The sequence below is a fragment of the Anomalospiza imberbis genome, chromosome 8, assembly GCF_031753505.1.
Source record: "Anomalospiza imberbis isolate Cuckoo-Finch-1a 21T00152 chromosome 8, ASM3175350v1, whole genome shotgun sequence".
NCBI lineage: Eukaryota > Metazoa > Chordata > Aves > Passeriformes > Viduidae > Anomalospiza > Anomalospiza imberbis.
Genome location: NC_089688.1, coordinates 25,761,245 through 25,787,734, shown reverse-complemented (window position 1 = coordinate 25,787,734; position 26,490 = coordinate 25,761,245). Strand labels below are relative to the sequence as shown.

The window sequence follows — 26,490 nt, the reverse complement described above, 5'->3', positions numbered from 1 at the left end:
GCTTCACCTGTGAGTAATTCAGGAACACCCAGGTCTGCAGCAGCCACCCTAACCCTAATATTCAGAGCTCTGTTTGAAGAGGACAAATTTCAGATTCTTCAGGGTTCTCAAACATAGTCTCTTTCCATGCTAGAAATTTTGGGGTCATTTGGGACACTTTGTTTCTTCTCTCTTCACTGAGTCTTGTCTGCAGCTATTGAGACCCTGGAACTACAGAAAGCTTTATGCCACAATATCCTTCTCCTGGCGTAAGACTTACTGCAGGTAGTAATTTCCATCACTACCTGGGGAAGTTGCTCCATATCAGCTTCAGTAGTCTTCTCTCAGCCTACCTTGTGATGCAAGGATAAGCACTCCTGAGCCCAGCCATCACAGTTCATGCTCTCCTTTCCTGCACTTCCTGAAGTTCTCAGTGGGGAGCAAGAGTGTGTGCAGATCAAAACCGATCAGAGAGCTTTATTCATCTGCTGTGCTGAACGCGCCCTACGCAGAATAAATGCAACATACAAATTCACTGTTTCTCACTGTGCTACTGAAAGTCATGTATGCTATTGTTTAAGGTTATTATGTTCTTATAGGTGTACTGTTTTAACATCAGTGGATTCTCTTTTTACAACTGCTTTTCTACCTACAGAATTCATGGTTTGTGGTAAATCTTTTAAGTGCTCCAGGAGAACACATCAAACTATTCAATATCCCTTTGCCAGAACTGTAGACAGCAGGAAAAGATTTCACTTTTTGTCACTTGGCTCAAGTTATGCTGGTCTGGGGGATGTATGGGATGTAATTGGAGGAGCTGTTACACGGGACAATGTGCAGGAAAAGAAGGGGCTGTGATTTGTCTTGACACAGTTCTAGGGTCTTTTCAGACTTTTCAGGATTCTCTGATACTTACCTTTTTTCAGTTCAATAACCAGAACACTATGAATTTGGGCAAGCATAGGTCTGGGGCAGTTTTTTTTTTCTGGCACTGGCAATGTGCAGAAGAGGGGAAAAAGGAAGAGTTGTCTGGGAGAATTACTTTGTCTCATATTCTGAAATATGCCACTTCAATATGACTGAAGTGTTTCCTCCATCTCAGTGTATTCTTCTTCAGAGAGACAACATAAACCAAAAACTTAATATATACAAGTTACAGCCATAAAACCAACCACTTTAATTGAAGCCATTAAAAAAAACGTGTGAAGCAATATAAATGATAAAACTATACTTAAGAAGAAATAGCTAGCACTTTCTGAAAAGCTTTAAAACAGCAACAAACACTTTACAAAATATTTGAAGGAAGAGAATAAAATTTCCAAACTACAGGTATTGTATAAAGGTAACATTAACAATTATCTTATAAAATACAGCAACAGAGACAAAATGGATACTCGAGCTCATTTGAAACTAAGCCTTTTGAGGTCTTGGTTAAAATGTGAGTTCAAAAACTATTTTAAACAAGGACTAAATACTTCATCTTTTAAATGTACAGGTCCCTGGCATAAACATAGCACTATACACATCTTCCAAATAAGCAGTAATTACAAGTTCCTTTAACCATGCGTGGTGTCATCTTCTACGAAGTCTTTGGCCATTTCTGCTGTGATCACATCAATATGACTGACCTGATGGAACAAAGAAGCATTCCGTTATTACAGGACCTCCTGCAGAATAAGACAGACATTTCTGAAGGCTCCAGGACTCAGCAACAGGTCTATGATCGATTTATAATCCCTTTAAATAATGTGACATGGGACATCTGCAGGTATTTAAATTCTCTTTCAAGAACGAGAGAACTTTTAGTAGAAGACTGTGTCACAAATAGGAATTTATCAGCTGAAGTGAGTCTGATTCACTCTGAACTCTTGCTAAGTCTCAAATACACAACTTATCTTAATTAAGGTGTTTACTGAGAAGCCTATCATACTACTTACCTTGTTTCTGAATTTTACACCATAGAACTTGTCAGCTGACTCAAGCAGTTCCGGCCTAAAAGTTGTTGTAATAAACTGAGCATGTTCAGCTAGTTCCATAATCATATCTAAAAAAGAACACAAAAATTCTTTATTAATGTAGTATTTTCAATAAAGTGAGACAGACAAGAATAGCAAACTCTTTGCCTTATTCAAAATGAGGTTTTGGTTAATGAAGCAAACCTCACAAATCAAGAAAGTATCTATACCAGTTTCATTTCCCAGATAATACATACAAGTATTCTCATTAATTCCAGTATGAACTCTGACAAGTCCAGCCACTCAGCAAACCTAGTATGGTATAAAATCTCTATAACAAAAAACAGATTAAGCATTTGTCCGTTAATTTTTAAAATGAAACTAGACTTCAAAACAGGACTGTTTTTCAACACACTGAAATGCAGTAAGGAGACCCTTTAGATGCAGTAACAGAACAGAGCTTCTACATAAAACCAAATTCATGAAAACTTCCCCAAACACACAGTGGGCTTCTCAAAAATGTGTTTTTATGATCAAAAGCTTTATTCTTAAACATCAGAGATGAGAAGACAAACTATTACCTTCAATCACAATGAAGATTATTAAAGGTAGACAAGTACCTGACACAGCTTTTCTATGCTGGGCATCCAAGGCTTGATCAATTTCATCAAACAAGTAAAATGGAGCTGGATCACATTTCTGGATGGCAAATATTAGGGCCAGGGCCACTAAAGATTTCTGTCCACCTGAAAGTTGCTGCATTTCTCTCATTTCACCCTGCTTCCCCGTGAACGATACCTAAGAAAACAATGCAACAGCAAGATGAGTTCAAAACACTAAACCACAGCATCACTTGCTATTAAACAAATAGGATCAACTAAATGCTGCCTTTTAAAAATATAATTAAAAGACAACCCAAACAAACATTCAAAGGACTAAAAACCAAATATTTTTCTTTACCCTTATGCCAACTCCAGTAAACTGATCTACAGATGGAACACTGCTCTGAGATCCAGATCCCCTTTCGCTCTCAGTACTGCCTTCACCTTCATCCTGGGACTGACTGCCCTCCACATCTCCTTTCTTCATCACCAATGTGGCCTTACCACCAGGTACTAACTTTTGGAATACTTCACTGAAATTTTTTGACACCTGAAAAAGAAACAATCAATAAACCTACTCATTTTTACAGAGTGAAATCAAATGCAGGCAAGTGTTTTTGCATGAACACAAGAAGTATGTACTTCAAAGAAGAGACCCACATTCTTAAGCAGAAGTGAGAAATGTATGCTGTACAAAGCTTGGCTTAATACAAACAAGAGTCAGAACAACTGGTTTTGTAGTATGAGAAGTTTCAAAATTTTTTTCAAGAAAATGGTACAATTAAAACATAGAACTGTAGCAAAAATAAAATTTACTTAGTAACCTTCAGTTAAGCAAAAAACCTTTAAAGAGAACAATTCACACATTTCGTAGTTAAGATTCTTTGCTAATATTAGAATTACTTTCACTAAATCTGGAGAAGGGATTTGGTGTCATTTTTTGCCACAGTTCCCAGAAAGGGTCGTACACAGTATACAAGAGCTTACTTGACAGGAAGTATTTAAGAAGTTTAAAGCAAAGCTAGAGTTGTATTGGAGATGGGAACATACTGAAAATGGTAGCTTTATTTACTTTTCAGTATTTAAAAAACCCACAAGCCTCAAGTTACATGACACTGCCTTCTCTTAGTACAGATTTATTTAGTATCTTCTTCTCACATTGCTGCTACACCATGGGACAACTTGACTGATTTCAGCACCAGTGTCTTTACAATTTTTCCCATTTTGTTACCTGCTTGAAAGTCAGCTGAATAGCCTCATATTTCCTGAGCTCAAGGACATTCATCAGCTCCATGATGGATTTGTAGCCCCTGTCCAGCTCCTCTTGTCTTTTTATCAATTTTTCCTTCTGCTCTGAGAAATTCACAAACTGATCTAAAGCTTTTTTATTAACGTGACTGTATTTCTTCAGTTCAGTATTGCACTGCTCCAGCTTGCGGAATAACTGTAAACGGAAAACATTAACACATCAAAGTGACTTGCAATTCTAGCCACATTTGACATGCGAGATTCAGGTGACACTAATGTTTCAGGTCATAAAACATGAAACCAAGCACACTATTTACCTGCTTTAAACTTAAAGTCTGATACTTTTCAAAAGCCTCCTGTGGAAGTGAACCCAACTCTCGTATTTTCTTCATGCATTCCTCTTTCTTCTTGAGGAGCATGCCTTGCCTGTTTGTCATTTTTTCAAGTTCTTTTGTATCATGGTTAATAGCATCCATATGCTCCTTTTCCATGTTCTTCCAGCGTTCCATGCTCTTCTGAAGTTCTTTAATTCCTGCTTCTGTTTTGTCAATAGAGTTATCCAGATCTGCAATATTGAGCAAGAGTACAAAACCCAAAGCTTTACACACCTCTGTAAGATCAGCAATCATCCAACAAAGTATTTATGAAACAAAAAGACAGACTAAAGAAGATCTATTAAGGAACACAAGGTTAAAGTTCAGGCAAAAGGCTGAAAATCCCTCTTTTCTTCCCCATGAGTATATGGCTTTAAAAAACCCCAAACAAATGTACTACAGTCATATTGTTCAAGTCTAGAAAGAGAAGCAAAGGAAGTTTCAAGCCAAACAGATGTGATAGCCTATTTGACAGCAGCTGAGTTTTAAATGGGTTAGACAAAATTCAGGAACAATTGCACAAGATCTTGCTTGTAGGACAGCTGCCTTACAAGTATCACACCCTCAAGCTGGAAGCCCATTACCACCAACACAAGTTAATTACATTATGGTCTATTTCTAAATCAAATATGGTATGTGTGAACTTTCAAAACCCTGGAGAGTTTTCTTTCCAAAACATGATGTTACCAACCATCTGACCGTGCCAGTGTATCCTTCACTCGTTTGTTGATAGCTTCAAGTTCTGATGTTGTGGCAGTAAGAACTGTGCCACCTTCTGTTTCTCGAAGCTCATTCAGTTCCTATGGGACAAATAAATGCCACCAGGCTTCAGCATGAATGGGAACATAGGCCAGACAAACAAGCTAACTTCTGTTAGTCTACATACAACTACATATAACTATTACATAATATACTATTCAATATTTTGGTGATGTTCTAAGAGAATAGTTAGATTTTCAAACAAATTATTATAGTCCTATTGATACACAGGCAGCGTATTCACAGTAGCTTTTGGCAAAAACTTGCTGAAATTCAAATGAATGCTTAACTCAGTTTATACATAGGGAAGCAAACCCCACCACAGACAATGCAGTGTAACAAATAAGTATGTATCATTTATATGTGTTAGCTCTAGAAATAAACCAAAACCCAGACTGCAAAAGTACATTTAAAAGAAAATCCTTACTTGTTCCACTTGGTCCAAGCGTTTTCTCAGATTCTCATTGAGGTATGTTTCAACTCTTGTGATAATGCCTTCTAATTTAATCCTCTCATTCAAAAGCTGTCTGTTTTCCTGAAGAAAGTAGAGAAGTATATCAGTTGCCTTACCAGGACTAGTTTTACCTTGTAATAGAAAAAAAAAATACTACAACAACAAAAAAACCCTCCTCACACAATTCTGTGTGTTAAAATATCACAATTCGCTGGACTGTTCCTCTAAATTTAACTGACAGAAAAAAAACAAATTAAAAGGTGCCTAGTGTAAAAATCAACTGTACAGATCCCTGAGTTTATTAATCTATATTTGTATCTGAACCCAATTCTTAAACCCAGAAATACTTTAGAGAGTACATTAAAACAGTATTTTTCCAGCAACATGTGCATCAATCAAAAGCTTAGTTTTGTCTCACCTACCACACACTTATAGAAATTTTCCTTTCTCATACTGTGCATCCTCCCTTCAAATGATATCTATTTGTATTTATTGTTGGAAAGTCAATAGCAAGCGCAAGAAAATTGCGATGATTCCAACACAAATAGCCTTAATTCTCACACAATCAACTGGAAAAATTCACCTAGGGTTTGAGAAAAACTTGTAAATACCCTTTGCAAATGACAGAACGTTAAACACACCTACCTACTACTGATGAAACACTAATTTACTAACACTATATTCATAAGTGACTTTTCATACAAAAGGACAAAAGTTTATTGCTAAGAAAGGTACCACATTTAATGGCAAGATATTTTTGTTTCCTTACTTGCTGTAGTTGTCGAATTTCATCATTAAGAGCATCCACACGTTTCTGATCTTCAAGACTGAGCTGAGACAACAAATCTGTCCCCAGTTCTGCTTTTAACGATTCTCTAGTTGACTCCATGGCATGTAAACTTGCCTCCAGGCTCTGCAAGCTACGTTGCTATGGGACAGATAGACAGAATCACTCTTCAAAGCAATCTCTAGATTTCTATGAATTTCACCTGTTCATATCAACGTGTCTCTACTTAACTCTAGTTATCTAGTGACATATCGCTAGTTATCTCTTCATATTTCATATTATGATGTTAACAGAAGGGAATGCAATTTTATCAGTAACATTAATGAAACAATTAAAATAAACCAAGCAATAGTTTTCAATATCCTCATACCAACCTTAGGCATAAATGTCTTTTCAGACTGCTGCCTTTTCTCCTTCAGCATTTTCATCTCTGACAAAATACTGTCTCGTGAGGCTTTGAATTTTCTCTGCTGTGTTTCAATTTGCTGCATTTGATTCATTAGCTGGTCAATCTCATTATTAATCCGTACTGTGGGCTAAGGAAAATTCTGTCCTTGTTTTAAAAATCATTTTATTCCTACTAGTACTTCAATTTTTTTCTATCTGACATATTAATCTTTCATCAAAATAGGAAACAAATCAAAACTCCACCAAACCATAATGATCACCTGTAGAGTAAAAATCAATAATCATCACAAAAATAAGATGAGCAATTTATCAACTTATCAAGTAACTTATCAATATCAGGAACTAAGCTAAAATGAAGACTTCCTTGCTTATTTCACAACATGACATTCAGAAGAACACAGGGATATATTTGAACATGCAAGGAAAGCTCAGATCGTACAAAATACAAAACAGATGTCTCTAATGCACTGATGCAAGTCAAAATGCAAAGGAGTTCAGTTTGAAGGACAGAATGACCTGGGTGATGTATAAGAAAAATGTATAAACCTCCCTTACTCCTGAACTGTAGATATTAGATCTCAAAAGGACACAGTTCAAAGAGACTGGAAAGACCAAACTGTCAAGCAACTCAGAGCTTATTACAACAGTACTGTCTCCCACCTCACCTCCACAGCATAAGTGGACTATTTAACACATCAATTCAGGACACAAGTACTAAAAATATAGCCTGAGTCAGAAGAAGCAGTGAAGATTAACACAGATAACAAGAATATCTGGTTATGGCAGTTTCTACAACAGACTCTAAAAGTAATAGAAAGCCTCATAATCTAGGGTTTAACCTCACCTCTAAGCTTTAAAGATCAATATCAAATACAGTAACACAGAGAACCAGGCTGCTCACAAAACACAGATAATATGTAACAAGTCAGTCTCCTGTTTTCCATCTATTACTGTAACCACAAAAGAAAAGCTTTGTCATCATACAACCTTCCCCATTAACAACAAAAGGATATTTTCAATGTTTCTACGTAAGTTTTCATTGAGCTTTGCTTCGAGTTCACCAAGTTCCTCTTCTGCTTTTCTAACATCTTTTTGCAATTCAAGCCGAGACTTCCTGGTGTCATAATAACCTCCAGTCAAAGCACCTCGGTGGCTGACTTGATCACCTGAGGGCAGAACAGAATGAGATGTAAAATGCACACTACACTCTTGCCATAAGTCCAGCATGGTTTCTACAGCGCAACTTAGCAGATCAACCAGAACATTTCAATTAAGCTACAAAAGCACTGAATGTCTCAGCAACCATGCATGTTTACAGTAATTAGGGAAATGTTTATTTCTGTATTCAATTTAAGTGCTATTTCCTTTCTCAAGATCGTCACAGATGGCTAGGATCTCCTTTAAGCATTGGCTTATCTTTGTTTTTAATTAACTTCTGAAACCATGTAGCTTGAAGGAAAAAAATACTTATATTAAGGGAAAAATGCAAATGCCTAGCACTACCAGTTTGAAAAAAAAAAAAATCTCAAGTCTTCTATGAGGAAATAAAGAGATGAAGTAATTAGCAGCATCTGCGGCTTATACAGTATGCCAATACTGAAAAATTAGTAATTTCTTCCTCAGACACCCTTAGGAATTTTTTCAGATTGACTTTAAGATACAAAGAGACAACAATAAGCCTGCAGGGAACCTGCCTTCTTTAATACAGGCAATTAACAACAGATATAGATTACTTCAGTGAACGTAAGATGTAAATACCTTTGTTGCACAGAAGAATTCACATTGCCTTTATAAGGAAATAAGGCCATTCATTCACACTCTAAACACTGCTTTGAGCTTGGGGAAAACACCATAAAATCTCCAGGAAAATAAACGTCGGTTAAACTGGATTAAAAAACTGGATGGATTCAAACCCAATCTGCTCTGTAATTCTCAGGATGGAGATACATTGCTACTAAAATTTAGATCATAAGAAAATTCCATACCTTGTAAAGAAATCCTGTATTTTTAAGCACTGTACTTAACCAAGTGCAACCTTGTACATACATCTCAGTCACGTATACTACTATTTTTAATAATCTTAATTCAACAACACTAAACAGACCAGGTTTAATGAGCCCCATGTACCCAGGAATTCTATTTTTGCAAAAAATAACTTATAAAAAATTGCAGTATTTACCTTCCAGAGTGATACAATCCATTGTGAAAGCTCTGGCCAGCTGGGTAGACACTTCCATGCTACGACAAATTAAAGTCTTCCCAAAAACATGTTTGAAAGCTTTATCAAATCTTGGATTGTATCTCAGTTTACTGATCATAGGAATAGCATCCTGAAGTGAGAGAACTACAACTCAGTAATTAAAGTAATTCTTGAGTATCAGGTTACAATAAAGCTCTACTTATTAGTATTGCCTTTTCACTTGTAAAGTGCACTTAATAAAGAGCAGATACCTTGTAGAAAAATGTTTTTCTATAACATTGTTTTTTTATGTTCAGAAGTATACATTAGAAATAGTATTTTACTGCAGACAAACAGAAAAGCAACTGCTGGGCAATAAGCAATGTAAACAGCTCAAAATACAAGGCTTTGTAGTCATGAAGCACCAATAGGTTCAGAAGTAATTCTAACTCACATTAGTCTCAGGATAAGCAGTATCTCTAACATCCAGCTTGTTCAGAGGGAGGAAAGTAACTTCTCCAGGAAGGTTCATTTTGTTAAATTCCATTAGGATCTTTGTACTGACCTCATCAGAATCCACAATGTGATAAAACAACCTGTTTAACAAGGCAAACAAGTAGGTAAAACTTTACTATGCTAAAAGGACAAATGTATTTGTATACAGACAGTGTTCATGCAGATATCGTAACATAACACATCGTAACATAACACATCACTATAAAGCTGCACTGCATTTCCAATTCCATGCCTTAGAAAAAGCAAGTGGATACTCTTTTCACTTTGGTTAAAACAGGCTTAGCCAATAACTTTACACTCCACTGTCCAGCCAGGAGCAGCTCAATATGTGTACAGTGTCACTGTGTCCACACCTCTGTCCTGCATTCCCATCACACAACATTCAGCCCCCCACCCCTGCATGCATCTCCCAAGTTTGCCTCTGCTGCCTCTATAAACCACATAGAGACAGAGACCCCATCTCCCTGTGCACTATGAAGACTGGCACCAGAGGGACTGAAATAAGTGATTTTTCCTTGTTACAGCGTTTTCCAAACTATGGGGCACAGGATTCAGGGAGAACTGTGAAGTGCTTGGAAGAGATGCCCTTGTTCACACTGACACAAGTTTCAGAAGAGACTGCACTTCCAATCATAGTGGTATCAACATTTCTATGTGACACTTTGCAATACCGTGTCACCTCTGTCCTCTTTCCTGCTCTTATGCACTATCTGCACTTCATTAGAACAAGAACGTTTATGACTACTCCTGAGCTGGATCAGGGAGTGATCACACAAAAAGACGATTTAAATTAATTTGAAGTGTTAAATGCTGCATCAAGTGGTGGATCACCCAACAGGCATTTACTTCTTCGAGAAAACATCTTGCACAAACTCATTAACACTCAACATCTTTTCAGATAACTTTTAGACAGCAATTTTTGACAGTTTAGAGACCATTCTCAACCATGAGATTTCCTAGTACAAGTGAAGAAATTCTTACTATTATTGAAATGTCAGCCTTGCTTACTGTAGAATTCTCCACACTGGAATATGCTGTCCATTTTATTCAATATAATTCAGTCTCACCACCAATCCTCCCCTGGCAAGTGTCAGGAGTGTGGGTCTGGGACCTTTTTTGGTTTTTTCTTTTTTTTTTTCCTCTCTGGTTTTGTTTCAGTTTTTTTTAGACAAAGTCAGGAGCAGCTAGGATTACTATTTAAATAGTCAGAATTCTTCTTAGGTCCTTCACATAGAAATAGCAATTTGATCATGCCATAGAGAAGGCACTTTGACAAAAAGAAGGCATGACATCAAGTTCAAAAGAATAAAATTTCAGTAGAAGCTTGCAACAACAACTAAGCTGTGATGCTGCACTAAATAGCACATAATTACCTGTTCCCTGCAGTGACTTCAACACAGGTGTAGAATGCTGGTTCACATTCAAAGTTATTCATCACGATTCCATGATAGCCATTCAGAACATGCTGGTTTATGCCTTTTCGACGGAAGTGCTCCAAAACTTTGTTTATGCTGTCTATACCATTCAAAATGGCCTGTTAAAATACAGCTAATTACTGTATTGCAGTTACAATGCGTGGGCATAATATTCATTCTAGCTTTAACTTTGTGACAGCTGTAATCTCCATTTTTGCCAAATTTCTGTTAACTAACCTACAGCCCTAAGAGGAGATGCCCCAAACAAAACTGAAAAGTGATGGTCTCTTACTTAGGTTTTTTAAAGCAAAAAAGGTATCAGAGAAAATTTTGAAAATATTCCATTTCTGCCTAGTCTCCTCACATCAACTACCCTGAGTTTAGAAAATTAATTTTCAAGTCATCCTAGAGCTATAAATATTTGAAAAATTCAGCCCAGAATATAATTTGTTCATCTTAATTATGACAGAAAGACTGTAATTTAAAAAAACAACTATCATCTCTTTCAGATAAAACTGACTGGTCCTTTAAGAATGAGATTCCACAAGGAATTATGAAGAGTGAGGTTATCTTACCTTTCCTGTTGCTGCTCTGAGAAGCTGCTGTTTCTTTTCTAGATCCTCCCTCTTTGCAGCAAGAGCTTGCTGTTCTGCATTCTCTTCTCTCCATAGATAACTACAAAACAAAACCAATAAAATTTTGTAAGTGTGAATGCAATCTGTAAGTTTTATTACTGTTTTCTTAAAGACTGCTAATCTAATGGGAAGGCAAAGTGCAGAAGTTCATACATGGCCATATTTAAAAAACATACCTACATGACACGTTAACAACTACACAGTTGGGGTCCTTCACATTAAGTGAGATTGAGACATATTTCAATTAATTACTAACTTTCTTTCACTCTGTAGTTCATCCTTTTTATTTTTCACTTCATAGTATTTTCTGTCCAATTCTTCAACACGAGCCTTCACTTCATTAAGATCCTGGTCCAGTTTCTAACACAAAGAAAAGAACAGCATGAAACCACAGCTCTCTATATTAAAAAAAAAAAAAAAAACCACTTTGTTTTATTCAAATCTGAACTACTAAAAATTTAGAAAATTCCAACAAACATTTTAACCAGTTTACAACACGCTGCAAAAGCACTAAGAATAAAGACAGCTTTGTAAAGAAGCAGTAACAAGGTGTAGGTGCCACACAGATGGCAAGGCAGGCACTGAGTTGAATTGTGCCTCTGGGCATTAAAGTGAAATGGATCCCTGTAAGTCACAGCAAGAACAGGAATCAAAACAGTAACTAACATACATATAACTTCTGTGTCATCATGCTCTGAAATGACATTTGTGATAAGTACAACTAATCTTGTGTACCATGTCAACCTGCTATTAGTCAAAATCCTTAGCCTGCTCTCCAGCAGTACTAGACTTTCAAGGCTGCTGCTGTCAACAGTGTGCTGTTTAAGCCAATGCACAGACATCCTCCCTTTGCTCATTTAACACCTGCCATTTTCAAAGCAGTTCAGGGCTAGCACTCGATAGTGTTTATGTATTTATATGTGTACAAGCAGTAACTGTTCTAAAAACACAGACAGCTCATTCCAAACTAACCTCGCAAGCTCTCAATCACATTCGCCCGAGACACCTTCTCTTTGAACAACAAAAAGCTAAACAACTTTTCACCTAAGCATAAATCAACCTTCCTTGAGGAGGAAAAGGAAACCAAGACATGTTTCTAGAAAGGAATCAAAATCCAAAACAAATTTAAGCCCTTCAATTCTACAGAATTACCACTGAGCAGTACAGTGCAATTGCAGTCAGCCAGTGGTAAATGCTATTTTCTTCATTGACCAACTCAGAGAATCACAATTTTGCTAATGTGGGTCTCAATCAAGCAGTATTTTAGCAGAACACCATCTTTCTACAACTACACTCCTGCACAGTGTCAGACTGACTCTCAGTTTCAGTAGGTATATTACACAAAGACCAAGAAGACCATCAGCATTTGCACTATATGCTCTCTCAATATAAAAGCAGGGTTTTCACAGCTGGAGCTCCTAGCAGGAATGCTATCTTAGGATTGTTTTACTGTACTTGCACTGTAAAAGCCATTCCTGTATGGAAATGAAAATCTAAGTTATGCAGATAACAGATTAATCTTCTAATATGGCTAGGGATGTATCTTCTAACTAGCTGCAACCATGGTACAAGGGTGCAGTGCCTGCTTCATAGTCAAAAAGACCCTGTTGCTTGGGGAAAATGAGAGAAGCGAAAACAACACGGACTTCTATAAGAATGTAACAAATTGTTTTCTATGACATGGCTCTGTTCAACAAAGACAAGAGCAAGGCAGATAGAAGCCTATTCCTGATAACTCAGGACAAACACATTGGGCAAAGTACCAGAAGGCAAAGCCAACATAGAGACTGAAGACAGTGCAATGCTAAAGGAGTTTAAAGTTTATATGTAGATGGTTCCAATAAGCATTTTTCAAAGACCACATCCAACCAGAACGTCACATCTTCCTTATAAATAGGTATTGAAGACTGACTATCCAAGATTGAGTATTTAACCCTTCTCTCAAAAAGACTGAGAATAAGCTGAAAACTTACACTGTACTGTTCCAAGTTTTTCTCCTTGTTTGCCTCTGTATCCTCCAAGTCCTTGTGTATAGCTGCAATCTGCCGCTTCTTGTCATTGATGGCTTGATCTAAAGACTTCAGTTCTTTCTTTATCCACTTATCCCTTTCCTCTTTGGAAGTAAACTGGCTCCCTCGACCTTGCTTTGCATAAAGATCTGTTCTTTCTTGTGTAGCCTGTGCAAGTCTGTTTTGAGAAGGGAAAGACTTGCTGTATTATAAAGAAATCTTGATTTTATTAGGAGCAAGCATTAAGAATTACTATTGGAATTTTCAAGAAGTCTCATACCAGGCTCTCAAATTCGAGCACCAAATCAGCAACAAAAAGGAAAGGATCATGTATAAACAATAAAATCATCCTCAAGAAGTGGTTAAGCTTAGAAAATCATTTTGCCAAATACTGTTCCCACCCCAACATAAAGCAGGCTTTTTACAGACCATCTCCAAGTAGTTAACTGCAGATGGATAGCATTGATAAAATTTGCACAGAATGCCACAGACCTAGCAATTCCCCTCTCTTCTTTTTCTTTTACGCTGTTAAATTTTGGCTCTGTTTCGGCCAATTCTTTCTGCTTCTCCTCGATTTTCTCAAGAAGTTTTTGCCTCTCTTTTAGCAGTCTTTTCTGAAAGTCAAACAAAGCAGTATTTAAAGTTAGTATTTAACAAACCTTACAAAATAGTGACAGGCTCAAGTCTGAAACCAAAACTTCAGTGTACATGAACACTTCCTTGTGCCAATGACATTTTAAGACTTCATTGGTGTTACGTACCCTTTGCTCACTGTTGCCAGCCAATTCATCCTGTAGATCTTTAGCCTTCAGCTCTAATTTAGTCCTCTGTTTAATCTGCTCCTGTCTTTCAGCACTGAGTTGCTCTTTCTCTTCTTTCATTGCAGAAATCTTTGTCTTCAGTTCTCGAACCTGCCGTTCTATTTCCTACGAAAATTTAAGTATGCAGTATCTTAAAACACTGAATGAACATTTCACTATTTATCAAAACTCACAAGATTCTGTAGATCACAATACACTAGATGTGTGAAAAACCCCAAGTTTCCAAACAGGATGAAATCATGCAACTGAATTTAATATATACACCACCAGCCATCATCCTCTCCCTCCCTGCCTCCTCTAAAAAATCCCCAAAACCACAAAGCAAAACACACCACTGGAGAGCCCTTTTCAAAGTATTTTTACCTCCATTTTATCTCTAGCATCTTGCTGTGCATCTCTCAGCTGCCTCGATTTTTCTCCACTTGTCTCTCGTTTAGCAGAAAGCTGTATGGAAATATCACCAATAGTTTAAGTGGCCAGATTCTGCTTTAGTAGTGGTTCCAGAAAGAAAATAATTTATTTAGTGAAGAACAGTGATGCTGAGGAGTACATACAATGCAGGTAGTTCGGTGTGCAGCTGCAGATTGCTGCAGATTAAGTTCTGCATGGTGGAAGCCACAGACAACAGAACTAATGTCCTTTTGCAAAATAAAGGGCACAGGAACCTGTGGCACTCAGAGACACAGCAGAAGCCCTACACTTCTACTCTGATGGGATAAAAAGCCAGTTTCCTTTGCTGGGGTCCCACCTTCCTTTGTTATTTAGTTATTGCACCAAGATTAAATTATTTTAAGGATCAAGACATCTGAGACTCTGCTATGGGAATCCCGGTCAGACTGAGTGTGGTGCAGGGAGTCAAGCAAGGCACCTGTGCTGGGAAGGGGGTTCAGTCCTAGCTCAGGTGGTGCAGTTCTGACTGTCAGAGTGGCTCCTGGATGGCTGGACAGGAAGGTTTTCTTAACACTGTCAGGATTCTATCAAGGATCACAAGGAGATGGTAGCAAAAACAAACCAACAGCTCATTACATTTTGTACTAGCCAAGATATTTTACCTCATCAAGTTTAGCTCGGGTTTCATTAAGTTCCTGATTATAAATGGTGTATTCTAATGCTCTCCTCATTTTATCCCATTTCTGGTACTGTGCCAGCTCTTCTTTCTCCTCTTCTAGAGTATGCAGTCGCTCCTCAATGTATTTCAACAACTCATTGATTTTCTCTCGCTTGCCCTCTTTAGAAAACATGACAATTGAAATTCAGTTAAACACTGTAATATAATCCCCTACCTTTACAGCCACTGAATCTATTCCAGTGATTCACAATTTGTCAACATACTTGAAATGTAAAAACACCCCATGGTCAGAAGTTCTCCAAAAAAAAATCCCAACAGCAGAACTGTTGATACTTGTTATGTAAGGCAACAGAAGCATGGACCCTGTTGGCTCACACACTTAATACACACTGTACAACATGAACTTCAGTGTTTGCACAGCAGTAGGTATCCTGATTTCTGGATCACTACCAGCTGACATCACTTACATGTTTTGAACAGTAAATTTATCTGTATTAGCTTAGCTAAAAGGTTTTATTACTAAAAGCACACAGAAAGTAACTTAGTAAACCTTCTGAGATATTGGAAATTCAAGGGAGAAATATGAGAAGCTCTGCATTGTTTAACATACCACAAATAACATCTATGTAGCTTTACTGAAAAAGCTTGAAGATTTAGTTTTAATTGAATTACTGTGGCATAAAGCAATAATTTCTTAAAGTTTTACCTGTTTCTTTCATTAGTGAAATACTCTCCTCTTTACGTTCATCATACACTCTGGTACCAGCTACTTCTCTTAGTAACTTCAATCTTTGAGAGTCAGGAGCTGTGGCCATCTGGTTGATCTGAAAATGCAAGATCTATGATTTCAATAACCTGCTCTGGATGTATGGCTAACCACAACAAAGATTGCACTCTTTTGCTCTGCCTGCTTGCCTGAGGTTTTGGCAGGAAGATTCAGATACATAGCATACACCACACTGCTCTCCTTGTGAGACCATTACTTCAGGACAGCAAGTATTCTTCTTGTAATGAAATTTGCTGCTTTTCAAATGTTACCATTTGTTGCTAAAACTCAGGATACAAGTCCTATGTACACTGAAGAAAACATAAACCACCACTCTGTTTAGAGAAACTCAAGCTTGGGCTTTTAAGTCCTGGTGCTAAATCAAATAGTTTAAATGCCTCCATAAAACCACACTAAAATGCAGGGGTTATAAATCTTAGAGTAATTCACATCATGAAACACTCATTAATATGACATCAAATCAGTCATACAATTACACCCAGCATAAAACCCACTTCCTTTCAATAGAATTTCAGTGGCTGCATGCTTTTCTAAGAAGGTAACTGTTTCTAATTTGTCTTATATTAAAACCAGTATGTGTATTTTGGCTGTTAAATAGCGTGCACCAATCCCTACTACTAGCAACCTTCCAGCTCAAGCTGTTTCTTTCAAACACACACATTCAAATGTATAGGAAAATGTATGCTGATAAATATCTGGCCGACTGTATTATGGGTTAGCATCCCTGACATCAAGTGCTCCTCAAGTCTTCTCCTCTTGCATTCCTCTTCAAGTATGACTTCCAGTAACCTTTGGAGGTGACAGTTCCCGGTCTTGATGACCCATGCTGTGAGCCATTACAAGTAGTCTGTGCATTACAAGTAGTCTGCTTGTCTGCAGATGTCAGTGCCCTTTGAAAGCTCTAGAAAGCTGCTTGGATCTTGAAGACCAGTTAAGACAGCCCATGCCATGAGCCCTTTTCCTGATGTGCGTTCACTTTTGGTACTTCTGCATTTTCCATTCATTCTCCATTAACAGTATTTTCAACCTCTTAAAATTCTCTACCATTACCTTGCAGCCTCATCTATAGGCACAGAAATCTCTGAATTTACACTGAACTACTGCACAGGAATCAAGCCTGCTTTGTATTACAGTATATGGGAAAAAAAACTGATTGCAATGATCACCATGATAAAAACCCTCTGATAAATATCAATATTTACAGACATGATTTTTTTTTAAATCAACATCAACTACTAAAACAATAATATCTGCCAAAGAAGCATTTACATACAAGAACTACTTCAAACAGAGGTAGATTTAGGTTTTGGTTTACTCCTGAAATAAATGAATTAAGTTTGGCATCCAGGAAACATGATACCTTTGACAGCGATTCTTCTACTTTGTGAAAAAGAATCTTACCTTTCCTTGTTTGACAATATAGTAGGGATTACTGCGAGAAAATCCAGCACTTTCAAGAAGATTCATGACATCATTTTTCCTGAAATGTTATTATGAATCCATTAAAAACTTAGAGTAGAAGTGAGAGCTACAAAAATGCAGTAAAATCACTGTGTGCAATGCATGCTCTGTTTGAACAACCTTCTTTATTTGAAAATGGTTAATCCTAAAATGAAATGAGAGAATAAAAATGGAAAATATCTAAAATACTATAGAATTGGAAAGAGATTAAGAAATAAGCACCTCAAAGCACAGAGGAGGGAAATACAGGCAAACATATCTCAAGGAAGGATATAAAACCACTGAGAGTGTGGTAACTCTTCTATTTCAAAAAAAACCTGAAATAAATACTATGCAAGCAGTTAAACACCACATCAATGGATGCATTAAACTGCAAATTCAAAGTCTGCTGTCTATTGCACAAGGACTGATGTTCCAGCTGTCAAACTACTGGCACTCAGTATTACACAACAGGAATAAATTATTTCATGCTAGGGATGCAAGTGTTGGGTTTGTCTACAGAATTTTACAGAAATACTACTGTTCTCATTCAGATAAGGAAAAGAAGTACCTACGTCACCATTTTCTTGTCTAAGAAATATTGGTCCTTCTTGGCTCCAATGACTCTGCGAAGTGAGACTTCCTCTTTATCAATCTTAAGAAAACAAAACCCAGTAAATACACGCACCTACTGCAAGCAGCTGTAACTAACACCAGAACATTTATGACACTTTTTACCAGAAATTACTCAAAACCAGGTACTGTGCTGAAGCCTTCCATAAGACTGAGATCACTTGAGTCTGAAAGGACAATCTATGTCCAAAGCAGTTCACTGAACTTACCGGCAATCTGTTGTCAGAATTGTCAAATATAATCTCCACAAATGCCGAAATGACACGAGGACCTGTGCCTTCCTAAGAGAAGAGATGTTCTTGTTAGACAGCTGCCATCTTAGAAAAGACTTTGAACTCATTCTTGTCCTCTTTTCCCTGATGACCCACCTCCCCTTTCCTTTCAAGGACTTGAGATGCAAGAGCATCTACATAAGATCCAGCACACATTTTTATTTCTGATAATCTTGGCTACACATCCACTGGTGTGCATTATCAACATAATGTACTACTGTGTAATAACTTCCCTTTTGCCAACTGAAACAAAGAAAGTTACTTTCAAAATAATTGGCTTAAAATATCCACAGCCCAGCAATTTAACATTTTTGTTGTACCATTCAAATGTATTAGCTTATTCTTTAGTTTTGCTGCTATACACATTCACTTACATGCAACAAAGCCAGTCTCTGCTCTGGGCGAAGATGACTAAACTCATCACTGAGGACAAACTGAATTGCTGTAATAAAATAGTAAAGAAACAGAAAATTTATTCTTTCCTTCAGGGAAATACGCAACAAGCAACAATTTCATTAACTCAAAACACACTGGTTTACTGTTGTATAATACAATCAAGCTGTTGCTAAAATCTTACAATATTTCTTCATTAAAAACCTTAATCTGCTGGATCTTTATCACTCAACCTGCTGTATAGCAGGATTTATCTGAAGTAGTCATTGTTGCCACATTACTGGTTCACTGTATAATCACTAACAATGCTGAACTATTAGGGATTCATGAGCTTCCCTCTACATATACACAGCACACAGGCTAGGCTAAAAATATTGCTAAAATACTTAGCATTAGACAATTTATAAACACAACTGTCACAAAGCCTACTAACACCTCATTTAATTAGCATCTTTGTTCCTCCATTAATACTCCCACCTCACAAAATCCCTCTCATAACCTTATATTAAAAGAATGTCTAAGCTGTGCCAAACTGCTATTTAGCAGAAATTAGCCACTAAGGATGTCTAAAACAACTGCAAATATCATAATTATCTTTCATGGAGGGCAACTTTCAGAATCAGTTTTCTCCTGTAAATACTTTTGCTAGCTGAAAGCCTTAGAAGGCCCTTAGTAAGAGAAGCTGAATTCTAGAGAAAAACCTAGACTAAGTATTAAACAAGTGCATTGAGATCTGCCCTTCATCACTGCCAAGTAATTTCCAATCTGCCACTCCTTATTGAGGAGGATCATTTGTTAAACCAAGTTCTAGCAAAAACAAGAAAAGAAACCTGGTATCTTCAGCATCTCTTGGCTAATAAGAAATCCATGCTTACCATAAAAAAAGTTGCTTTTTCCAGATCCATTTCTTCCCACTGAAAATTAAAACACAAAGTATGACAAGTTACAGCTGACATAGGTCAACAGTGCAATGTACCTTAAATGCGACCCAAAATTATTCAAGATCAGAACCCAAATATAACACAGGCAAATGAAATCTCCAGGGAATGAGATGAACTTGGCAGATGGATCACTTGAGTACAAGACAGTAGCCCTTTGCCCACTCAGACACATTACCTTGACTTACAAACTCCAAAACTATTCCACAATGAGAATAATAGTTAAACCAATCCTATTTATTGCCACCTTTTTGGTTCTTATACTGATAATCTGATGGATAAGAACAGTAAACCTAAGTCAAATTCTCCTGGCTCCAGAACATTTATCCAGAGGAAACAACTTGCCTATACATTCAGGTTGACTGTATGAACTTCATGTAGCACATTAACTTCTTAATACTCCACTTGTTAATCATAAAATACCGGAATAAGTACTACTTCTATATAAAAAAATAAAGGTGTAAGAACACAGCACTACACCAATATAATCTCAGTGTTTATACCACAGTGTTTCAGCAAGATGCAGTGTCTTCTCTTTAAGATCAGCACCTACTGTATCAGTTTCAAATCCCCTTGTCTTCCAGCAGCAATGAACATCCCAGGCTTTCCCTCTCAGTCTGCCTACATAGCATCCAGACTCACCTCATTCCAAACACCACTTGAGATTACTATGAAGTCTTTAAAAAAAAAGCAAAATCTCTCAGTGAAAAGAGATTTTTTTAGTGTATTTTAAAAATATTAATACCTGGATAAAGTTTTAGATCCTGCAGAAATAACAGTACTAAGCAAGACATCTGTTCATGTCATATGCATTGTTTTTTCCTAGTGCCAGAGTTAAATCCTGGCTATTAAGATTTTATGTCCAAAATTGACTGTTTGCTGTTGGGTCAGCAGTCTCAAAAGTTGCTGCACAATCACTAAAATCAATGCAAACAAAGGGCCAGGCATCCATAGGCAGAAATAGAAGAAGTGTGAGAATGGTGGACAACAACATGCTATTAAAATAGGAATTATTCATGAAACTGCACTTCAAACTTATATTTTTTGACAGGCTACAGTTCAGAAATTAATTCCTTTTAAACTGGAAGAAATATGATCTTCTTTCTCTGCAGGAGTTTATAATTGCTGGTGTGCTTATTTATAAAAATAATGACAGTTGCACAGACAAAAAAAAAAAAAAAAAAAAAAAAGAATCCCATGCAAATGCTCTGCTGCTGTTCCTGCAAGAACAACCTTTAAAAGAGGTCTGGTGAATACAGAGATGTGCACCCAGGAAGGAGTTTATGTACCTCACTCAGTTTCTGAAGACTCAGCTCTTGTCCCAGCAAAACTGAACGTTAATAGCTGTTTGCTGTAAGTGGAACACACCCTCTGGTACATTACATACAGAAGTTTCCAAAACAGACAATATAATCATCAAATGTAACCAGAATATTAAAAACTATAAAGGAGATTAACATGAATATCATCTGAAATAAAAGTGCAATTTTAACTAGCGATAAAAGGCAAGTATCAGAACTTACCAATGACATTGTGTTTAGAGCTGAATGGGTCCACAATGGTTTGGTCCCTGTAGCTTCGGAAGCCCTGAATGATTACCTGGTGAGAAGAGGGAGTTATTTTAACAAAGTTCTTTCTGTTCTTGAACAGTTTTTCTACTATAAGGATTGACAGAATAGTTATATAAATTATAATTTGCCTACCCTTCCTGCACACACTCAACTTTCCAGCTCAAGATCAGAAACTTACATCAAACTTGCCCCCCACCTAAGCATCAATTCAGGGACAGATTTCTCCCCCAGCAAGAAATGCTGGCTCTTGTGCAGGCCAAAGCATGGCAAGCAAGAGAGTTCCAAGAGGTTTTTTGTAACAAACTAGGAAAAAAAATCTATTTCCCTGAAGTATCATATAGAGAAAAGAAAACTGAGTGTAACAAGCATTTATTTTTAATTTTTAGAATGCAATCTATTTACAGCATGAGAATTTTATTGGTGAATTCTCCAAGCAGTGCCATTGCAGGCTGCAAAAACTGTACTAGACTGCCTATTTTACATGCAATAGTCTTATTTTACTATGCAATCTAAAGGGAAACATAAAAAAGCAAGCTGGTCTTGGCTCCAATTCACAGCCTAAAGAGACAAAAATGTACACAAATAACTTCAAGAGCTATGCAGCAAACAGTCATCTGAAAGCAGCACATCAAACTTCAACTCTTTAATTCCAGCAGCATTTTGAGGTTTGCCAGGCCTATCAATACACAAGGTACAGAGTTACAACAACCTAAAACTTCAGCTCTGCATAGCAACAAAACTAATCAAAACTAATCCACCTTCCAGCACCAAGCAGCCTGTTCCATACATCAAAGCTGTGGTAAAAGCACAGCAGCTTTGCTCTGTTCAGTACAACACCAGGAAGGCAGCAGCCACCTGAAGGTTTGACATCTGCAGATTTTTCAGCAAGAACACTTGAAACAGGACTACAGTTACCAATTAATAGCTGTGTTCCTTACCCAGCTCTTCCCCAAAAGAAACAGGATACAGTTAAAACAGTGACAGTGTTTCTCTAGGACACCTACAATACACTAAAAATTACTTCTTAAGAAGACACAAAAACAGCTTGCAAGATACTTCTCAGTATTATTAGTGCTGAAGCTTAAGATATGAAATTACTTAGATTTTTTTTGTTTCTAAGGTCTATGGTCCCATCACTATTTCTCTGAACATGTTGTTCCTTCTCTCACACCTTCAACTATTAAAGTAGCCCATATTCCACAAAATGAGCATAATACTTTTTATTCAAGAAGCACAACTTCAACAAAAATCCTAGAAGTAGTACTGCAAACATTTTAGCAAACCTTTCCTCACTACCACAAAAGCCTCTATTAAGTGTACACCCCAGCACCTCAAGAAACAACTACCTTCAGAACTGCATTCATATTCTGTCATATTCTGTCAGCGTTAAAAAAACAGTGGGGAAAAAATCCTGCCCACAAAAAGTACTGAACAAAAGACTGGGAGAAGAAAATGCCCATATTTACTCATGACAAGTTCAATCTTCAGTCTTTCTCCCATTATGTGGCAGGCCACTATTAAGTATTGTGGTGGAAAACTCCTCTTATCACCTGTTTGTACTAATGGATTAAAACCATCTCACTAATACTGAATGAAAATGCCATGTCAGACAGCAAATCAAACACTGGAATTTATAAAAACCAAAATGAAATAAAACTTTAAGGCATTAACTAACTTTTAATCAGACCTTGAAAGCCCTTCTCTTCCCAGGCACTATGGCTTTCTGGTCAAATTCTCTTTGCAAAATTATTTCATTACTGGAATCCGAAGGTAAGAATTCCTACCTGTAAGAATACAGGTAGGCAGCAAATTACTAATCCTTGACCATCAAACATCAGACTGAAGCAGAAGCTATTCTGGAAAAGGAACACCATTCCACTGCAGCTTCCTTCAATACTCTGCCTACCTTAAACCTCTTCTGAACTGCAATTGTCTGTGCTCCCTCTCCTTAGGCCAGACATAGTTTTCTTTAGCCACTCAGATCCACTGCACTGGAAGCAATCAAAGATTTCAGAATTTAACGGACCAAACTACAGAAAGCAAGTTTAAGACGATGTATGGACTGAAGACTACCCAGGTACTGTGGCTGTGAACACAAACACCGACCGCCCCTAAAAAAACCAGTCTCCCTCATCTGCCAGATGGAGACTTTTTCAGCAAGCTCTGTGCCAGCAGCTTTCAAAGGAAAAGCAGGAACAGAATATCTTAATCAGGTCTTGCCACTGACCATAGGCCACAGCAACTATGTTCATTCATTTTGATTTAACATATTTAACAATATTTTTTAAAGCCCAAACATTTTGAGACACTGCTGATTCCAAACTCACTAGATTTCAAGGGGAAGGGGAGAAATTAAATAATGGGCAAAAAAGTTGGTCTCTACTACTTTTCATTTTTTCACATAATATATAAAGAACATTAAATTGGAATAATGCACTTACTTTATTCTCATAAGAACCTGAAAGCCTCTACAAAATGAGAAATCCAACCAATTACTTTTTCTTGAATACTGCTATAGAAGCACAAACTTTCAGCAGCCACAGACCTGGGCACCATGGAGTGTGATACAGGTAGACTCTGAATACCATCACCTCCTCCACAAAGCTTTTCTCTAGATGGTTTATCACTTCATCCATCCTATATATTCTGAAACCTCATGACTTCTTCATTGCCTTGTACTGACTCAGATTAAGACTTAAATATTTTTAATGTGCAAACTCCAGGAACAATTTATGGAAAGCAACAAAACAGGGGATACTGATGGAATCAAATTCATTCTCGTTCTTTTTGTTCTCACGTCTACACAGTGCTACACTTTCTTCTATAGCCCCTATAACAGTACTGGTTATTGGCCACCCAAATTTCTTTTAGTTTTTGTCAAAATGAAACGTTTCCCCTGTTCTGAGCTAATTTAGACTTACTCTATAGATCTCCACTACTGTTTGCTTTAAGTAATTCAAATGTAGAGAACAAAAACTCTTATTCAAAGTCTTTAAAGCAATGTGCCCACCTATGACGATTAATCAAGAGTGATTTACAAAAGTATGATCAAAAGGCGTTTGAAACACTGCCCAGTCAGCCAAACAGTAGATGAAAACCTGGTACCTATGCAGAACATGCATTTCAAAGTTAATAAAGTATTCTTCTTAAGAAAAGCACCTGCAGGGTGTGAGAAACAGGTCAATTTTGAGTCCACCAGGAAATGAGAGTCCTGGAAGGCTTTGTATGAACACACATATGCAGCAATACGAGAGCAGTAATAGAAATCTGCTGCTAAACTAGCTGCACGGAAACTGCAGAAGTAATATAATGATGACCTCAAAAACAGTTTGAAAAAGATGTATACCAGGATCCTTTTAACTGAGCACCAGCCATAGATCGTTTGGCAAGGGTGAAACCTAACAGGTAAAATGGTTCATGCCCGGGGGCCTGAGACAGCATCCCAAGGCAGAGACCCCACAATCTGAACAGCTGAAAGATGCCGCTGACAGCTGAGCAGAGCCCTTTGTTTTGGGTACGAGCCTTCCGCGGCCGGGACACCGGGGATTGCGTACAGAGGGTCCCCGCGAACAAGTCTCGGGTCCGTGAAAGAGACCCCAGCGCCGCTTCGCACCTGCAATGAATGAAAGGGGAGCAGAGAAGGAGAGAAAGCGCTGCCAGCCCGGCCGGCGGTAGGACCTGACCCGTGGACGGGCCGGGGGCGCCTCCCTCAGCCTGGACCTCGATCCGCCCCCCGGGACAGAAAAGATCGAAGCAAAGGCCTCCGAGCCCGCCGCAAGCCCACGGGCCCCCTGCTTCGGGCCTGGCAGATGTGAAGGTGCAGAGCCCCCAGCCCCAGGGCGGGCTGGGCCAGCCCCCTAGGCCAGGCACAGGCCGCACCGCACACTGCGGGCGGTGCGAATCCCGCCGGCTCACCTGCTTGATGTACATATTTGCCGAGGATGGGGTAGGCCCGCCAGGCTGTCGTTCAGCCCGCCCTCGCCGTCTCTCTCCGGTCCGAGCGCTCGGCTTGACCGCGGGTCTCCGCCGCCGCTTCCCGCCCCCTCAGCCGCCCGCCGCTTCCCGCACAGGGCCCGCTCACCCCTCACGCAAACAAAATGGCGGCGGACCCTCCCCGTCCCGTCCTGGCGCGAACCATTCAGCGCCACTTGGAGGGAGGACTGCGGAGCAGAGAATGCGCTCCTGTACCGCCGAAGAAGGACACCACGTGAAGCAGCGGGAATTTCCTTTTTGCAATCTTCTAAAGTGCCTCGGTGGTCTTTTGGAGGGCGCTGCGTACCGGGGAAGGCAGGCCACTCTGCCTCCCGGGCGCCGGGTTCCCCCCGGAGAGTTGTGAGAAGTGGTTTCTCCCGTCGAGGGGCGGATTGGGCGCCAAAGGCAAGTTGAGGCGAGCGGAGCGAGCGGCGGCGCGCGCCTCTAGGGGGCGCTGTCGGGGCCGCCCTGAGGGGCCGCTCGCGCGGGAGGTCGAATAAAGGCTGGCTTTGGACAGCCGGCTTCCGTTCGAGGATCTAAAAATAATTTTTTAAAATAAAAATGATAATAAAAAATAGGCATCAGCAGCCTTAGAGCCTGCGCTGACGCGCCCCTCGCCCTAGCACAGCCGCTCCCTCAGCCACGTCCTCCTGGCTGTGTGGGGCTGGGAGCAGAGCTCTGCATCCACGGGGCAAAAGTCTGGGCGAAGCCAAACAGGTGCCCGGGGTGAGCTGGGCAAGCAGCGATGGTGCGAAACATTCCCGGGAAAACAGCTCGGCTGGAGTCCGTGCCCACTCCTTTACCTCGCCGAGCCACTATGCAGCTCCCCGGAGGAGCTGTCAAACAAAAATAAGCGAAATGGTGGGAGAGAAACATTAATTTTCACCTAATCTCTTCCACTTGCGGTGACTTCAGGTGGTGTTGTGACAACAGTCGGGGTGCGACATCTCAGAGAAAATGCAATTTTCGATTCGACAGTGCTCCTTCAAAACTGCAGCTGGAGCCAGCGCTTCTAGTCGTGCGATAGAATTCCGCCTCTGAGCCTCTTAACGCTAATAAAAACTAGATTTAAACAGAAAGGTCTAGTTTCTGCTTCTCCTAGAATAATAGATGGATTAATTACTTCTCTTCTCTAATGGGAAAATCTCACCAGTCCCAGACATTCTCAAGTGCCATGTAATTAAATGATTTTACTAACAGCCCTTCAAGAGGCTATTGTAACAGATTATTACCAGCACCTATAAAGAAACGGTCCATTGTTTCTTCAGAAAACA

General features: G+C 38.7%; 1 protein-coding gene across 1 annotated transcript; it reads right to left on the bottom strand.

Annotated features, from left to right (window-relative positions):
- Positions 1-1,132: 1,132 nt before the first annotated feature.
- On the bottom strand, positions 1,133-25,316 carry SMC3 (structural maintenance of chromosomes 3). Its single transcript, XM_068198029.1, has 29 exons — positions 25,160-25,316; positions 21,197-21,272; positions 19,611-19,649; positions 18,717-18,784; positions 18,280-18,351; positions 18,013-18,092; positions 17,399-17,477; positions 15,917-16,034; positions 15,194-15,369; positions 14,505-14,585; positions 14,082-14,246; positions 13,813-13,934; positions 13,285-13,498; positions 11,568-11,671; positions 11,252-11,351; positions 10,635-10,795; positions 9,200-9,341; positions 8,746-8,896; positions 7,580-7,732; positions 6,533-6,684; positions 6,141-6,299; positions 5,345-5,452; positions 4,850-4,958; positions 4,102-4,349; positions 3,768-3,980; positions 2,895-3,086; positions 2,555-2,732; positions 1,917-2,023; positions 1,133-1,607 (listed from the first exon to the last, which is right to left on the bottom strand). The coding sequence occupies exons 1-29, from the start codon at positions 25,172-25,174 to the stop codon at positions 1,536-1,538; spliced, it is 3,654 nt and encodes a 1,217-aa protein (XP_068054130.1). The 5' UTR covers positions 25,175-25,316; the 3' UTR covers positions 1,133-1,535.
- Positions 25,317-26,490: the final 1,174 nt, after the last annotated feature.

Excerpts from the sequence above, each read along its gene's own strand:
- SMC3 (XM_068198029.1), bottom strand. Across the intron at positions 14,586-15,193 it reads CCCGAGCTAAACTTGATGAG|CTTTCTGCTAAACGAGAGAC; the intron begins GTAAAATATCTT and ends ATTTCCATACAG. Across the intron at positions 13,499-13,812 it reads GAAGAGAGGGGAATTGCTAG|ACTTGCACAGGCTACACAAG; the intron begins GTCTGTGGCATT and ends TTCTCAAAACAG.